The following is an 18,758-nucleotide window of genomic DNA, read 5'->3' as shown; positions in this document are numbered from 1 at the left end:
GTGCTTTCCCAGGGCACAACCTTCACACACTCCATTGTTATCTTCAACTTGAGGCAGCCCATACACCATACTTTTCAGTGTCTTCATCCCTTGAAAATGCATGTGTCCAAGCCTTTTATGCCAAAGCAAGGACTGATCTTTTATATTTGCTTTTAATGCCAAATCCGTATCATAATTGAACATTAGCTGAAAACTTCTGCCACTTTTCATTTGTATCTTTGCAACAAATTTTTTGCCTTCCCTTTTGTCATAAATTGTGCAAGAACCATCCTCAAAATAAGCGGCATACCCGTTTTCTATGAGCTGACCAACACTAAGTAGATTCTGATCTAAGTCAGGGACTAATAGAACATCATGAATGTATCGTATGCCATCTTTTGTTTGAATGCGGATCGTACCTTTGCCTTTTGCTTGAACTAAGATGCCATTTCCTAGTTTCACTTGAGTAGTAATGCTTTCATCAATCTTTGTAAATATTGTGTTGTCTCCGGTCATGTGATTGCTACACCCACTGTCCAGTAACCAAGCAATGCTATTGTTCTCATTTGCGACTTGACAATTTGCATAGAAGACTGCATAATCATCTTCTTTTTCTCCAGATACATTTGCTTGTTGCTGATTTCTGAACCTGCAATCTTTTTGCAAATGTCCAAATTTTTTACAATGATGACATTGAGGCTTTCCTTTAAACCAGCAATCCTTCTCAGTATGGCTACTTTGTTTGCAGATCTCACACTTGTTTATGTGACTTGAATCACCTGAAAACCTTTCAAAATTACTTTTTCCTCTTCCTCTTTGTCCTCTTCCTCTGCCTCTGTTAAACCTGCCACCTCTCGATGATACTCCACTATAACTCTGAGATGGTGACTCCTTTTTGTTTAAGTTGAGCTTACATTGCAGAGCGCTTTCTATGGACTTCTCAGAGTGCCTCATCAATCTTTGTTCATGGGACTGTAAAGATGCCATCAACTCACCAGATTTCAATGTGGTAAGATCTTTTGTTTCTTCAATAATGGACACCATAGCATCATACTTATCGGTCAAGCTAATCAGAATTTTTTCTACAATTTTCTTATCAGTAACCATTTCACCGTACAAAGCCATTTGATTTACAATTTCATTTATTTTTGAATAATTATCTTTCAAACTTTCAGACTCATTCATCTTCAAGTTCTCAAAATCTCTCCTGAGGGATTGTAGCTTAATAGATCTTACCTTGGAGTTTCCTTGAAATTCTTCTTGCAAAACTTCCCAAGCTTCTTTCGCCGTTGTAACCCTCATAATTCTGGGAAACAGGCTGTCTGATATAGCTTGTTGAATAAAGAAAAGGGCCTTCGCATCTTTCTTCTTAGTCTCCTTCAAGGCCTCCTTCTGAGCATTTGTTAAATTTGCTGATTCATCATACCCATTTTCCACTAAATCCCACAAATCTTGAGACTGAAAAAGTGTTTTCATCTTCAAACTCCAATAATCATAGTTTTCACCATTGAAAATAGGCATGGTGGGTTGTTGGATATTCAATCCTTGATTTGTTGCAGCCAATATTGTTGACGTGTTGTTTCCGCCTACTGCTTTGTGTACGCCCAGCTTCTAATCGAACCAAGCTCTGATGCCAATTTGTTAACTATAACATGGATAGCATAAGAGAAAAGAAGGAACAAAGTGCATATTCTTTCATTTGATAACAGCCTTATAAATATTACAATATTGTCTGTTGGAGTTGCATAACAATCAGGGGAATATGAATTGTTTCCTCTTCCTGGATATTAAAGTAGATATATATATAGTTATTAAATAAATACATCTTTTCTTAAAAACACATTACTTTAACAAAAACTAAGTGGAGAGCCTCTCCACAATTTTTTGCGCCAAGTGTTTCATGCTCCTAATTATATTCAAAATTTATGATTATAAGACCGTCTAGTGCATACATGTAAGCATTTGATATAAAATGGTACTGTGAGCTGGAAACATTGCTCCTGAAAATCCTTTATACCGAAAAAAAAGTCCAATCTTGAAAGTTAAAACCAATTTTTATTTTTTTTTGCTGGAGAGAAACCACCTATGACATCTCCTGCAGCTATGGACATCATTTTTTTTAACCCTGGTTCTACCACCTCTTCATCACTAGCTTGATCCTAATGTCTTGTGTGCATCTCAGTCCTTCCGCCTCCACCCTGAACTTTCTGTCAAATCTCCATTTACCAGGGCTTCTAGTGCTCTTGCCGTTGGGGCTCTGTTCCTAGTACTCTGTCTCCGAGGGTTTAAGATAGCAGGCTGCTCAGGAACACTGATGCCTGCAGAGGTGTTTGGAAAGTTTACAGGTTGTTGTGGAGTAAAATTTTTGTCATTTGAATCATAAATATTTGAGCCACAAACATTGGCTTGATGACCACATTCCAGGACAGATGGAATAGTACTCCTGCCCGAACCTATCTCTTCATTATAGCAAGAAGCTACAGTCCTATACTTTTTTCGAACTGAAGTTGAAGTATCAAGATCATTGTGCTTCTGCTTTTGGCTCAGGTGAATATCCACTGGCTTCCTTGCCTGCTGGTCATCATACAAAGTTTTCAGATTCTTGACTTTTTTCACTGGTTCGTCGGAACTGCTGTCAGAAATCTCCTCAATGCAGCCATCCTCCTCTACCTTCTCTCCTTCATCATATTCAGCGTGAGGCTCGAGAAGCTCTGGCTCAGAACCAACTTTGTCCAAGACCTCCATAACAGAGACAAAATAATGCTTTCCTTTCAGCAATCCTCTTGAAAACTTCTCAACAGCAGGCGTAAGAAAGACCAGGGTATCCTTTGCACCTGGAACACAAGCCTGTTTCTTTGGCTGTTCTGAGTGCCATCCGCTTGCCAACAAACGCGGCCAGACTGCTATCCAGAATAAATCGCTGGATTGAGCTTTGGTCAACCGATAGCCTCCAGTTAAAAAATTGACAATCTCAGTACAAGTCAGGAAGGAACATGCTTCCCCAGTTGGTATCTGCACAGGCGCAATGACCTTGTTTGTGAGATCTCTCTTGCCTTTACCAATGGAAACTACTTCAACAAAAGTCTCTATCCCAACCATGGACTTTATAGAGAATACATAATCGATTAGTGATGTATCGTTCTTCTCATCGTTCTTCTCATATGCTTTGGTGGCCTGCCAGTCGAGCAAAGAAGAAACATGAAATTTCCATAAAAGAGAATTATAAGATTTGTCCACCTATATTTCCAGGCGGTGACAATCATCAATTCTGACATGAAATCACTCACATATATAAGATTCACCAAATAAAATAAGCTGAAACTAAAACATCTTTTGGAGACAGTAAGCAGTGTTAAATTCCTGGAGTATCTGCAGTCCGTGCACGAACTCTTAAATATGTTAAACACAACATATTTGGTTCTACTTGAGCAGGAATAAATGTTACGATGAAATAGGTACCAGAAAATCATCAGCTTAATTTTTCATGATAGTGTAAGTTACAGGTTTAACTTAAATAGTGTTGTAAGGAAAACTTTTGCATGATTTATATGCCCTTCAGTAGTTCAGTTGCAGGATAATATAAATGTATGACTATTTACATCTTAAAAACTGACAACTTCTAATAAGAAAACAGAGATTCTAGTTGATGGATTACCTTTATTAGTTCTTTCTGGCATTCCTCGGACACCTGGGAAAGCAGACGAGATAGTATTTCCTGTCGCCTCAAATCACTAAATAGCGATTTGCCAGATACACACTTTTTACTTTTCCCTTTGCGGGATGTTGACCATCTATTGTACTCAGAGGACTTATAAAATTTTGAGTAGTAATATAGCAATATATCCCCCATCTTTTTAGTTCCGATAAACCTTTCCAACAGCACAAAGTTCTTCTTAAAGATATATAAACCTAGAAGAAAACTTGCTTCTTCAATATCATTCCAAGAATCACCACAAACCTCAGGAACCAAAGAATAAGAGGACCCTTGGTATTGATCGTTTGTCTCTCTGACGCTTCCAAATAGCGAAGGTGCATTATTTGATTGAGTATAAAATCCTTGCTTTGCATCTCTCATATTCTCTTTGTTGATATTTTTGGTCCACTTGACTGGGACCGGCAATCCCAGCTGAAAATCCAAGGGAACGTGATCGTTCTTTTCAGCATCATCCAGCTTCTTCATATAGCTATCATACTCAGGTCCAAAGATAACAGCAGGAATTTCAGCCTGGTAGTCATCACCAACACGGGGAAGCACTTTTGGTTCCCCGAAGATACCATGTGCATCAGAAGAATCTACAGAAAGCAACTGCTCAGGAGATAGGTTCTCAGCATTATCCCCATTCTGATTTAGTTCAGCTGACACCATCTGATAAAAAGTATTGCTGACTGTTACATTATGTAGAAGCAAAATACAGTATTATGTACTTAACCTAAGATGATACAGAACATCAATTCAATGTTATGTATTTCTTATAAACCAACCGAGCCCAAAATTGGATGCCTATGCAGGTTAAGCATTGGGATATAAGTCTAATAGTTCCAGTATAAAGTGTTGAACACCATAAGTCTAATAGTTCTACAACGCTGTTGTCACAATCATGATACACAAACTCACCAAGGGTGTGAAACATAAAAGAGCTAGGGTCATATATATCACTCGTCAAAAAACCCTTAAAAGGAACAAAAGAATTCGTCACCCTTAAAAAACCAATGAGGATAATATTAAACCAAATAAGAGTTGATTCGTTTTAGATATTTACCAATGAGAATAATATTAAATTTACTCTTTTTTTCTCTTTACTTATAAGAAGACGAGAATTCAAGGAGGCATGTATGTTATGATCTAAATATTTGAAAAAAAAATGCAATTAACATTTGCAATAATACTTACCAACTGGCCACTAGCTATATCCAAAATGGACTACATGGTGTATAAATATTCGCAAATTTAAATTACAGTTATCGTTTGTCAAAATACTTGCCTACTGAAAATTATATTAAAAAAGGATTTAACATAAAATATATAATGGTATGTACCACTTTAAATTCAAGCCATTATCATCACAGTATTAGTGTTGTCACTCATTAAACTCCTTTTTAAAGTGGTCATTCATTTATTTAAATTGTGCATTACATTCCCTAGCTATATCAAAAATAGACTACATGGTGTATAAATATTCACAAATTTAAATTACAGTTATCGTCTGTCAAAATACTTGCCTACTGAAAATTATATTAAAAATAGATTTAACATAAAATATATAATGGTATGTATCACTTTAAATTCAAGCCATTGCCGTCACATTATTAGTGTTCTCACTCGTTAAATTCCTTTTTAAAATGGTCATTCATTTATTTAAATTGTGCATTACATTATGTTAAATGCAATAAATTGTGATGTTTAACATCTATACATAATTGATCATCATCACGCGGTATACTATTCTAAATAGTATGGACGAGCAAACTCGAGCTGAACTCTAGAATGATCATGTATCATTTATCAAAAAAGTATCAAACTCTAACTCCATCTTAAGCTTAAATCAAGCAAAAAAAAATGTTTGAGTTTGGCTCATTAAGAAAAAGTGTTGTTCATGAACCATTCACGAACAACTTGTGACATGTTTCACAAGCGTGTGCTCATGAACATCACCAGCTTATTGTGAATTTGTGCCCACAAATAAATTCCTCGTGAACTTGTGCTCACGAGCTTACTTACGAATAACCCATGAGCTTATTACATAATTGTGTATAATCATTATATTATACAACTAAGTATATTAAGTATAATATGTTATATTTTTTTATTATTTAGTAAATAGAAACGGTGTACTAGACCAATTTAATAAGTAATTATATCATTTAGTATAACATATAAGATATTTCAATCAATATATTTAATTACTAAGAATTTATTACGAGTACATTATATATTTTAATAATTTTACATATATTAAGCCTATCAAATTTGGTTATGAACAACTAACGCACCCGTATATCCCACATGTGTTCACGAGTCCCGAACTACTTCACGGACTTATTCACTAGCATATTAATCGAATTTGTTTTGCACCTATCAAGCCGGACTCTACCATAATTAAGTTTGGCCGGTTTATAATTAAATCGATCCTCAAAAATGTGTCCAACATAGATTTTCTTTATGAACCGGATCAAATCCGAAATGAGTTTTCCCCAAACCAAACAACAACCTTTCGCAAGTATATCGACTCATTTATACTATCTAGTTAATATTGTGGTAGCATTCCAAAAAGAGGTCTTCTGATATTCGCCTGGATCCATTCATGAACATGGAAAGTAACTCAAACTAAACTAATTAAGCTTAAAAGAACATACCTTTATATTCATACCCTGAAAACCCAAAATTGAAGCGTAATCATAATCAAGAAAGAACATAAAAATATACATACAAACAAAAAAAAAACACAAAATAAATTCGATGAAAGAGTGTTCTACAAACCTTGAAATATTCCAATGTGATCTGGTCAAATTAAACACCTTAGATTTCACCAAAACAACCAACATAAAGTGTTTTACACAATCATATATTACATGTATATATCACATGTACACACAAACACACAAATATATGTAAAAACAGTATTTAAATTAGTCAAGAAACACAACATGAGTGGATATAAGTGAAATGGGCAGATCACAGGAACATGAGGACGAGCAACTATAATACATGTATTATTATAAGTGGATACAAGTGAGAGTACCTTTGCTGTAAACAGGCTCAAGTTCAAAGTTGAGAGAGAAGGGAGGAGAGATGATATATTGAAGAGTACAGCATAAAAGTGCATATAATTAAATTAAAATACTTCAAAGATTTTAACTATGCGGTCAAAAGACTTAAAAGTGTGTGACAAAAAGTTAACAATTTATATTTCAAAATAGAGGGAGTACGAGTTAATTAATACAAAAAATCACGTCACCTAATTTACAAGTCACTACTTTCTACCTCGAAATATGCAACTCATAATAATTACCACACTTGTCTGCTACTGCTATGGACAACAAGCGTTTTCGATTGTCATCAATACATTCTGACAAAATTTTACATTTTTGTCAAACAACTTATATTTCAAAACAGAGGGAGTACAAGTTAATACAAAAAATCACGTCACCTACTTTACAAGTCCCTACTTTCTACCTCGAAATCTACTACTCATAATAATTACCACACTTGTCTGCCACTGCTATTGACAACAAGCGTTTTCGATTGTCATCAATACATTCCAATCACAAAATTATCTATTTTGCCCATCAATCACACAAATTTTGTAGAATTTTCTCTCAAGTGAATATCCAAATCTTTTTTTGCTATAAATGTCTTTGCATCTAATTTTTCAACATATTCAAAATTGTTCTTTACAAATATAATTTGCTTCTACACACATGAATGTGCTTCTAGGCAATTTTATCAAACATAATGAAATAAGGTGTTTTATGAGGATTCCTTTTTACGGGTGTTCTACTTTGAATGTAGCATTATATTTAAAAACAGAGGGAGTTCAAATTAATACAAAAAATAGGCCACCTACTTTACAAGTCCCTACTTTTACCTCGAAATCTGCAACTCATAATAATTACCACATTTGTCTCCCACCGCTATTGACAACAAGCGTTTTCGATTGCCATCAATACATTCCGACAAAATTATCTATTTTTGTCAAACGACTTATATTTAAAAATAGAGGGAGTACAAGTTAATACAAAAAATCAGGTCACCTACTTTACAAGTCCCTACTTTCTACCTCGCAATCTGCAACTAATAATAATTACCACACTTGTCTGCCACTGCTATTGACAATAAGCGTTTTCGATTGTCATCAATACATTCCGACAAAATTATCTGTTTTTGTCAAACGACTTATATTTAAAAATAGAGGGACTACAAATTAATACAAAAAATCACGTTACCTACTTCACAAGTCCCTACTTTCTACCTCGAAATCTGCAACTCATAATAATTACCACACTTGTCTGCCAGCGCTATTCACAACAAGCGTTTTTGATTGTCATCAATACATTCCAATCACAAAATTATCTATTTTGGACAAACGACTTATATTTCAAAACAGAGGGAGTAAATGTTAATACAAAAAATCATGTCACATACGTTACAAGTCCCAACTTTCTACCTCGAAATCTGCAACTCATAATAATTACCACACTTGTCTGCCACCGCAATTGACAACAAACGTTTTCGATGTCATCAATACATTCCGACAAAATTATCTATTTTTGTCATAAATCCAGCACGATCAACCCATTAGGAAAATTATTAAGTTTTAGTACATAAATAAGTAATTCAAAACCTTAAGTATTATTTTAATAATATTAAAGTCGATTATTAGTCATGTTAACCAACAATGTAAATTGTAAATTGCCTATATTGTAGATAAAATCATAAAATAAATTCATTAAATTTAAATTTAAATCACGAGTTCCTTAAATAGCCTTGATCTAAAGTTTACTTTCCATCAATTTTTGCCCATCAATCACACAAATTTTGTAGAATTTTCTCTCAAGTGAATATCCAAATCTTTTTTGCTAAAAATGTCTTTGCATCTAATTTTTCAACATATTCAAAATTGTTCTTTACAAATATAATTTGCTTCTACACACATGAATGTGCTTCTAGGCAATTTTATCAAACATAATGAAATAAGGTGTTTTATGAGGATTCCTTTTTACGAGTGTTCTACTTTGAATGTAGCATTATATTTCAAAACAGAGGGAGTTCAAGTTAATACAAAAAATCAGGTTACCTACTTTACAAGTCTCTACTTTCTACCTCGAAATCTGCAACTCATAATAATTACCACATTTGTCTACCACCGCTATTGACAACAAGCGTTTTCGATTGTCATCAATACATTCCGACAAAATTATCTACTTTTCCCAAACGACTTATATTTAAAAATAGAGGGAGTACAAGTTAATACAAAAAATCAGGTCACCTACTTTACAAGTCCCTACTTTCTACCTCGCAATCTGCAACTCATAATAATTACCACACTTGTCTGCCACTGCTATTGACAATAAGCGTTTTCGATTGTCATCAATACATTCCAATCACAAAATTATCTATTTTTGTCAAACGACTTATATTTCAAAATAGAGGGAGTACAAGTTAATACAAAAAATCAGGTCACCTACTTTACAAGTCCCTACTTTCTACCTCGAAATCTGCAACTCATAATAATTACCACACTTGTCTGCCACCGCAATTGACAACAAGCGTTTTCGATGTCATCAATTAATTCCGACAAAATTATCTATTTTTGTCATAAATCCAGCACGATCAACTCATTAGGAAAATTTTTAAGTTTTAGTACATAAATAAATAATTCAAAATCTTAAGTATTATTTTAATAATATTAAAGTCGATTATTAGTCATGTTAACCAACAATGTAAATTGTAAATTGCCTATATTGTAGACAAAATTATAAAATAAATTCATTAAATTTGAATTTAAATCATGAGTTCCTTAATTAGTCTTGATCTAAGGTTTACTTTCCATCAATCACACAAATTTTGTAAAATTTTCTCTCAAGTGAATATCCAAATCTTTTTTGCTACAAATGTCTTTGCATCTAATTTTTCAAGATATTCAAAATTGTTCTTTACAAATATAATTTGTTTCTACACACATGAATGTGCTTCTAGGCAATTTTATCAAACATAATGAAATAAGGTGTTTTATGAGGATTCCTTTTTACGAGTGTTCTATTTTGAATGTAGCATTATATTTCAAAACAGAGGGAGTTCAAGTTAATACAAAAAATCAGGTCACCTACTTTACAAGTCCCTATTTTATACCTCAAAATCTGCAACTCATATTAATTACCACACTTGTTTGTCACCGCTATTGACAACAAGCATTTTCGATTGTCATCAATACATTCCGACAAAATTATCTATTTTTGTCAAACGACTTGTATTTCAAAACAGAGGGAGTACATGTTAATACAAAAAATCACGTTACCTACTTTACAAGTCCCTAATTTCTACATCGAAATCTGCAACTCATAATAATTACCACACTGTCTGCCACCGCTATTGACAACAAGCGTTTTCGATTGTCATCAATACATTCCAATCACAAAATTATCTATTTTGGTCAAACGACTTGTATTTCAAAAGAGAGGGAGTACAAGTTAATACAAAAAATCACGTCACCTACTTTACAAGTCCCTAATTTCTACCTCGAAATCTACAACTCATAATAATTACCACACTTGTCTGCTACCGATATTGACAACAAGTGTTTTCGATTGTCATCAATACATTCGAATCACAAAATTATCTATTTTGGTCAATCGACTTGTATTTCAAAAAAGAGGGAGTACAAGTTATTACAAAAAATCACGTCACATACGTTACAAGTCCCTACTTTCTACCTCGAAATCTGCAACTCATAATAATTACCACACTTGTCTGCCACCGCAGTTGACAACAAGCGTTTTCGATGTCATCAATACATTCTGACAAAATTATCTATATTTGTCATAAATCCAGCACGATCAACTCATTAGGAAAATTATTAAGTTTTAGTACATAAATAAATAATTCAAAACTTTAAGTATTATTTTAATAATATTAAAGTCAATTATTAGTCATGTTAACCAACAATGTAAATTGTAAATTGCCTATATTGTAGATAAAATCACGTCACCTACTTTACAAGTCCCTAATTTCTACCTCAAAATCTGCAACTCATATTAATTACCACACTTGTCTGCCACCGCTATTGACAACAAGCGTTTTCGATTGTCATCAATACATTCCAACAAAATTATCTATTTTTGTCAAAGGACTTATATTTAAAAACAGGGAGAGTACAAGTTAATACAAAAAATCACGTTACCTACTTTACAAGTCCCGACTTTCTACCTCGAAATCTGCAACTCATAATAATTACCACACTTGTCTGCCACCGCTATTGACAACAAGCGTTTTCAATTGTCATCAATACATTCCAATCACAAAATTATCTATTTTGGTCAAACAACTTATATTTCAAAACAGAGGGAGTACAAGTTAATACAAAAAATCACGTCACATACGTTACAAGTCTGTACTTTCTACCTCGAAATCTGCAACTCATAATAATTACCACACTTGTCTGCCATTGTTATTGACAACAAGCGTTTTCGAAGTACAATGCTCAAGAGTTGGTATGGATTTTTTTATGGTACAAACCAGAGCTCCTTGTATCCTTTAGAATATCATACCAAAATAATAGCCAAAAAGTGCATTGAGCCTTCTTCTATATAGTACACCAAATTCAAGCATTTCTGACGGCCATTTTAGCCTATATTCTGTCAGAAATATGCTTTCTTCCTCTGTCGGAAAACTTGTAGTCAAAATTTCTGAATTGCGTAGGAAGTTACAGTTTTGTTGGAAGGTAATGTGGGACCCACTACTTACTTATTATAATAATAAATTGAACATCTGACAAATAGGTCCGTCCAAAATTTACAATTAAAAATGAAAAAAAACATAAATTTATTTTCGTACTAAAATAATAATACAAACCTTCTGACAAATAAACTTAGTCATAAATTACATACTTCAGACATAGACTAATATCCTCTGCAATACCATATGAATTGAAAATGAAACTAATGCAAGTACACTTACAAAACCATAAGTTGCAGCTTATATTAAACATTCATAAACAAAAGAGTTGCGAAATTCGTCGTCAAAAACATACAAAGGATGGCAAAGTTCACTACTAACACCATAGTTACAAGTTCACGGTTCAAAAACATAAAAAGGGTAGCAAACTTCACTGCTAACACCATATATTGTATTCTGCTCCATCTTTCGGAATCTTCTTGTCAGCCCGTGTCTTTTCTTCTCTCTGAATCTTTCACATATTGTCACACATATGCTCTATTACAGATTGAGGATCAACAGTGTGATATTCCTGTGAAACAAAACAAATAAGTCATGCTCCATCAGTAATTTAAGTTTATGAATAACAATGCATAATAGAGCTCATATTTGTTTAGCAGATAGCAGGGAGCCTCTGTTTGTTTAGAAGAAGGGAACCAGCTATGGTCTTGAAATCGTTGAAACTGGATTAAACCTTAGATGCTAGAATCTCTATAGCAGAAAGGAGCATGCAAAGCCGGGGGACGCATTCTTACACAGATATATCGTTCTAAATAACATGGAGATACCTAAGAGATATATTTCCCGTCAGTAACGTGATATTAATATTCCCCGGCAAAATTCATCATTTCTCTGCACCATTGTAGTGGTTATTAAGCCAAATTACACTACAAATGCTTCTAAGTATCATGTGTAAAAATAAGATGCTAAGATAGGTGAATACGAGCCATCAGTGTAGTTATGTGGAAGCTAATCCCTGACGAAGTACCAATTAAGCTCGTAAAATTAATTATTTAATTCTTTAAGTCATGTTTGGCCTCAAAAATTAGTAAAACTATTGTTTCTAACATAAAACTTATTGTCTAAGGAAGTTTGGCATTGTCCTCGTGTAGTACTTATTTTGAAAACTCAATCTATAACTCCTCCTTAAATCTTTTACAAGTGGTTCTTTTTTAGTTTATACATCTCTCGTTTCTTTATACATATGCTTGGGTTCACAAGACAACTAAGTCAAATTGCTTACTGAAAGAATCTCTCGGGATTGTGGATCTAGTATGCTATAAATCAAAAATACTAACTAAGTGTTTCATTAAGGGAGTCGCTAATATGATCCATGGATATAGTAGAACCATCTATAGATCAATGTACACCAAAGTAAAGATTGGGTTATAAAAATCAACGATTTATGGTTATTTTATTTCAGTCACATTTGGCCTTGAAAGTGTTGTTTTCATCATAAAAATAATTTTAAAATGATGTGTCCCATGTCTTTGTTTAGTATATGTTTTGGAACCTCTGTACTGCTTTGTTCTCCAACTAAAGTGGTTCTCCTTAATATTATCATATAAAATTAAATCCATACTATTAAAATTCATGTGAATGTATCTGAATATTCATGCATACCTGCCTCTTCGAAACCTATCTAAACTGTGGGGGTGCTAATGTAGTTTTTGGTTTGGTATTATACTCATGGATACAATTAGGAAGATCAAATCCTATTTTTTTACACATCGACGGTCTTCTTTGTTTAAGTCCTAAAATTGAATATGTGTTCTCAAGTGAGAGTTAAAGCAAAAGTATTTTTTTTAACTTTCATTCGAAATAACTATAATTATTATTTTTCAAGATGGTAAAACTGTTATGCAGAACTACCATTGGGTTTTATGCTTTTCTCTATGCTTTACTTGATCATGGAGATACTAGGTGTTTATGTTTACTCTTTTTGTTCGTGCAAAATATGTTTATGTATTATATTTATGACTCTCTTCTAAAAGTCAGTGATTAATCATGATTAGTCACCGATTAATCTCTGTTTCGTAACTCGTCGAACTGATTAAATATCTGATTATTCAATTAATCATCCTATTAATCCCCGATCAATCTAGTTAAATCCCTGATTAATCCTTGTCCTGTGATTTCACCGATTAAGTCCGCCTCCCGCTTTTTACAACGCTGAATTCTGGGTACAATTAAGAAGATCAAATCGTTTTTCTTCACATATGCTAGGCCTTCCTTTGTGTTTAAGTTTTACTTAAGCTAATTTTTAGCAAAAGTATTTTTAACTTAATTGCATTGGGAACCAACATTGTGTTTCATAGGTTTCTCTATGCTTTACTAGATGATCCATGTTTAAGTGTTTATGTTTACTCTTTTTTTTCATACAAAATACTTCTTTTGAATCAAGGTATCTGTATTTGCACTCATTTGTATGAAATAAACTGTACATACAGTGTAGCTTTATCCCCTTGTATTTAGCTCTTCCTTGTTATGAAAGTAGTAAATTAATCAACTAAATCGAATGGTGTCTTAGGGTATCTAAAATTGCGCGCTTCTTCATCGTGTTGTTTGAAAACTCCAGGCTGAAATTCGAGAGCTATATCTGTGAACGTCGAATAGTATGTACTTAGGGCAAAGGGAATAATGGGCACTACTTAGGTCGAGAGCTGAAGGGTCTCTTGCTTCCTGCTCAGGTGGTTGGTATGGTTTGGTTGGATTCATCTATAATTCGAACATCTTCTTCCTGCCATGGTCAAGGTCTTCTTCCGATAGACATCACCGGCGAATAATATGTGCAAACGGCCCAAGACCGTCTCAGAATGGGGCCCACTTGTCAAGCCCATACAGATATATGCAATATTTTTATTTTATTATGTGTTAATTAAAATTTATATTCTTTTTCCCCGTTGCCAATTATCATTAATATTATTATATATTCTTATGTTAGTGTTTTATTTATATTTTATTATTAGTTACTAAATTATTTTTTTGAGACTTTTGGATCAATTTATAAAGTATTTTTAGTAGCTAGATATTGTCACAAATTAAATATTATAACTAATATTTATTTTTCTATATTATATATATATATATGTGAATATATTTAAAATTTATTCTTTAATTTTGCACAAGTCTACCAGACTATTGAGTGGGGCCTTGGTCAAATGCTGCTAAACAAAAAGTATGATATAATCAAATAAAAGTATTGAAAAATGCAAAAAAAAAATATTGGATTAATAAAAAATGAGTAAAATTCAAATTTTAATGAACATAAAGATAACGAATATTTATATAATATAATAATCAAATTAAAAGAAAAGGAAGAATATAAGCTAAAATTTTGTATTAAAAGCTTAATTTTTAATGAGATATACAAGTCTATTTTTTATTGTGAATTTTATTATTCACTCTTTTATTACGCACATCTATATTATAACTTGAGTAATATCACCTAAATGATAAAATTATATTATTATAAGAATATTTTAATATAAGATTATGTGTAGATGTTGTGATATGTATTTTTAAAAATTAGAATTATAATACGTATTTTAAAAATTAGAACTACAACAAATGTGACATAAACTATTAACAAACAAATAATATTATATACCTAATATTATATACCTAATTCTTTGAATCTTATAAGTTCATATGTTAAATATTATTTTTATGTTATTTTATTAAATTGTATTCTTTTGAACCAAAGAAATTAGAAATTTTTTGAATGTACATTTCTCATATTCAAATATCAAAAACTCATTTAGATGTTTTATGTTTCACAAAATAAACACATTACTATTATAATATATAGAACTCCTATGACTTTTAAGTTTTCAAATAAATATTTTAAATTGTACATAAATATTTACTATAAAAACTTTATAATACCAATAGAATCCTAGAAAATATGTTTTCATTCTCATCAAACAAATTTGAGATAATTAAATTTGTTTTTTAATAATACATTATCGAGATACTAGTGTACAATTAGTTTCCGCATATATATAAATAAGTACACTCTCCTTTTTACCCTAGCTCCCTTTCTCCGCCGCTTTGAAATTCTGTTGTGTTTTCTCTCTCTAGCTTGGAGTCCCGTGCCAACCTTAACTTGCTTTAAAACTTTAAAAAAAAGGTATGACAGTCATTTCTCCCGTATATATAGATAAATACATGTATATGTATAATCCCATGTTTATGCTCATTTATCTTGTTAGATTTTAAGATGATAATTGTCTTCTTATTATATATACATATATATAATAATCTTTGGGGATTATACACGACACCATTCTTTTATAAACAGGATTGGGGATTTAGAATATCATATATCATAATCTTTGGGTTGGCTATATTGTAGCCTAACAAAATTATACTGACCAAAATTTTCATCCAGCAAGCTTCAAGCATGAGAGATGTAAAAATCAGTGGTTTATTTAACATAAAAATACTTGTTGAATGATGTGGTGCCTATCCTTTTTAGTAAATCTTTTGAAGCACTCTTTTAATCTTGGATCTTCAATAAAATGACAACCAAACCAAATTGTTAGGGAAAAGAATTTGGGGATCTCATATGTTATGTACTATGACCTTTGATTTGTGTAAAATATTAGAAACGACACCATTTTTATTGCAAAAATATTTTAGGAAGATTAAAACACATGGTTCTCTAAACTAAAGTGGTTCTCCATCATTATATACTTATATATAATAAGCGTAAGGGAGATAATTTGGTCGCATGGTCCTATGGTCCAAAAACTTATCATCCGTTGGATCGTATATTGAACAAATAAGCACCGTTAGATTAGAACAAAATTAAATTCTGTTCTATAAGGAAACTGACATCTACTTGCATGTTTATAATTCCTTTTCCGAATCCAAAACAAATTATGTCTTTCATGTGTTTTTGGTTTTTTTAATCCAAAATAAATATTTCCTACAAATTTTAATTATAGAATCATATAAATCACACCGTCAAAAAATTATTTTTATCCATCGGATCCTATATTGAACAAATAAGCACCGTTAAATTATAACAAAATTAACTTCTGTTCCATAAGACAACTGATATCTACTTACATGTTTATAATTCCTTTTCTGAATCCAAAACAAATTCTGTATTTCACGTGTTTATGATTTTTTTTAATCCAAAATAAATATTTTCTACCAATTTTATTTGTAGAATCATATAAATCGCACCGTCACAAAATTATTTTTATCTAATATATTTCAAAATAAATAAGCCCGATTTATATGAGGAACGAATACAAAAACTTTTTCTTAATCCAAAGCAAATTCTACCATCTTATTGCATGTTTATGATTCATCTTCTTAATTCAAAACAAATTGTGTTTCTCAATTTTAATCTCGAACCAGAAAAATTTTTAGAAAAATATTTAAATCACATTATAATAATTCTAATATAAAATAAATTTATAAATATAATCTAATAGGAGTTGGCGTCACATATTCTACTTAAAATAATTTAAAATTTGATAGAAAGAATTTAATACATTGACATGATACATACAATTTTAATTTATTATTTATAAATTAATTTTTTTTCACACCATTTAAAATATATTTAAAAAATTTATAAATAATTAAAAAGCTCCCGTGCCTTGCACGGGCTATAAGCTAGTATAGAATAAGGTTCCCACCATGACAATTCAAATATTGGTCTATCTCTCATTATTTATATAATTTATTATTATTATTTTAAAGATAGAGAAAAAGGTAATTTAGGATGACAATATTATCTAACCAAACTATTACAACAAACTAATTATGCATATCTTCCTTATTATAGTTTATAATAAATCAGTTGTCATAAATATATAAATACAAGCACACTCTCCATTGCTCTCTTGCTCCCTCTCTCCCCCTTTGAAATACTAGTGTTTTTTCTTCTCTCTAGCTTAGAGCCCCCTACCAACCTTAGTTTGTGCAAAAAAGGTACACCAGTCTCCTCAACATATAGATAGATACATGTATATGTATAATCCCGTGTTTATGCTTAAGCAGATAGATACAATCGCGTGTTTATGCTTATGCTTTGTCGGTTTTGCATACAACTTATTACCCATTTATCTTATTTCTTCTCAAGTAAATTGATAAATTTTTTTCTTAATATATATAAACATATATGGGTTTAAGATAGTAATAAAAATATATGATTGTTTAAGTATCTTGTTCAACCGTGAATCCGGGTTTTTTGTATGGTACAAATGAGAGCCCTCTATTTATTGTGAGAAATGATGCCAAAGTATTAACCAAGTGGTGCTTAGTGCGAACATCTAATGAGCTATCAATGTAGCCAAACCATGCCGAAGCTAATCCACGTCCAAGTACCAATTAAACTCAAAAAAATCAATAATTTATGTTTTAAGTATGTTTGGTTTTAAAAATCAATAAAATTGTTTTTTTTTAGCATAAAATTAATGGTCGAAGGATGTATGGCATTGTCCCCATTTCACAAATGTTTTGGAAACTCCATCCACAATTGCTCCTTCAATTTTTTATGTATGATTCTCTTATATTTTATGCATCACACGTTTCTTTATACATATATAGGATTGGGGATTTAGTATGATATATACCATGATCTTTGGGTTGTCTATACTATAGACTAACAAAAATATTGACCAACTATTTCATCCAGCGAGCTTCAAGCATGAGCCATGAACGTTACGGAAATGTAATGAGGCTAATATATATACTCTAAAGTTTGCGATTGAGCAATAAAAATCAGTGATTTATGTTTATGCTGATAGATTGATAACAAAAAAATTCAATACTCTCTAATATGAAGTAGGCTTAAATATATGACTGGGAATTGGTCATCTTTTTCACAGCTCTACATCCTAGCTTCCTACACATTCTCTATGAAGTGAGATCTAGTATCAATATGTTTGCTTCTGTCATGAAATGTTGGATTCTTTGCTAACCCAGTGACATATTTATTATCAATGGAAGTAGTCGTAGATTTTTATTGAGGCAGATGAATTATCCTCAACTTTCATCTTAACCAAATAGCATGACACACACATAATGCTGCAGAAACCTACTCAGCTTCACGATTGTGGAGAGTGTCACTATTGGGGTTTTTCTTGAACACCAAGTGAAAGCAGTATCTCCCAAAAAGAATATAAAACCAGTTGTGCTTTTTCGGTCATCAACATTGCCACCCCAGTCACTATCACCATAGCCGTAGAGTGTAACATCTTTTGATGGAAAATAAGCAACACCATAATTAAGAGTACCTTCGATATGTTGAAGTATTCTTTTAGCCATCTTCAAGTGCGACACAATTCATGCTTCCATATAATCACTAATGAGACTAACACCATAT

At 32.0% G+C, this 18,758-nt stretch overlaps 1 protein-coding gene across 1 annotated transcript; it reads right to left on the bottom strand.

Moving 5' to 3' along the window:
- Positions 1-2,157: 2,157 nt before the first annotated feature.
- Positions 2,158-18,700, bottom strand: LOC108203977 (uncharacterized). The gene is made up of 3 exons (XM_064085454.1): positions 18,475-18,700; positions 3,635-4,365; positions 2,158-3,153 (listed from the first exon to the last, which is right to left on the bottom strand). Exons 1-3 carry the CDS (start codon positions 18,698-18,700, stop codon positions 2,158-2,160), a joined length of 1,953 nt encoding a protein of 650 aa, XP_063941524.1.
- Positions 18,701-18,758: the final 58 nt, after the last annotated feature.

This window comes from Daucus carota, chromosome 9 (assembly GCF_001625215.2).
Source record: "Daucus carota subsp. sativus chromosome 9, DH1 v3.0, whole genome shotgun sequence".
Taxonomy (NCBI): domain Eukaryota; kingdom Viridiplantae; phylum Streptophyta; class Magnoliopsida; order Apiales; family Apiaceae; genus Daucus; species Daucus carota.
Note: the sequence above shows the minus strand (reverse complement) of the source record. Positions and strands in the feature narration are given on the sequence as shown.

Excerpts from the sequence above, each read along its gene's own strand:
- LOC108203977 (XM_064085454.1), bottom strand. The coding sequence starts at position 18,700 with ATGGCTAAAAGAATACTTCAACATATCGAAGGTACTCTTAATTATGGT. Across the intron at positions 4,366-18,474 it reads CTCCACAATCGTGAAGCTGA|TCAGCAATACTTTTTATCAG; the intron begins GTAGGTTTCTGC and ends ATAATGTAACAG. Across the intron at positions 3,154-3,634 it reads GCCAGAAAGAACTAATAAAG|GCCACCAAAGCATATGAGAA; the intron begins GTAATCCATCAA and ends CTCGACTGGCAG.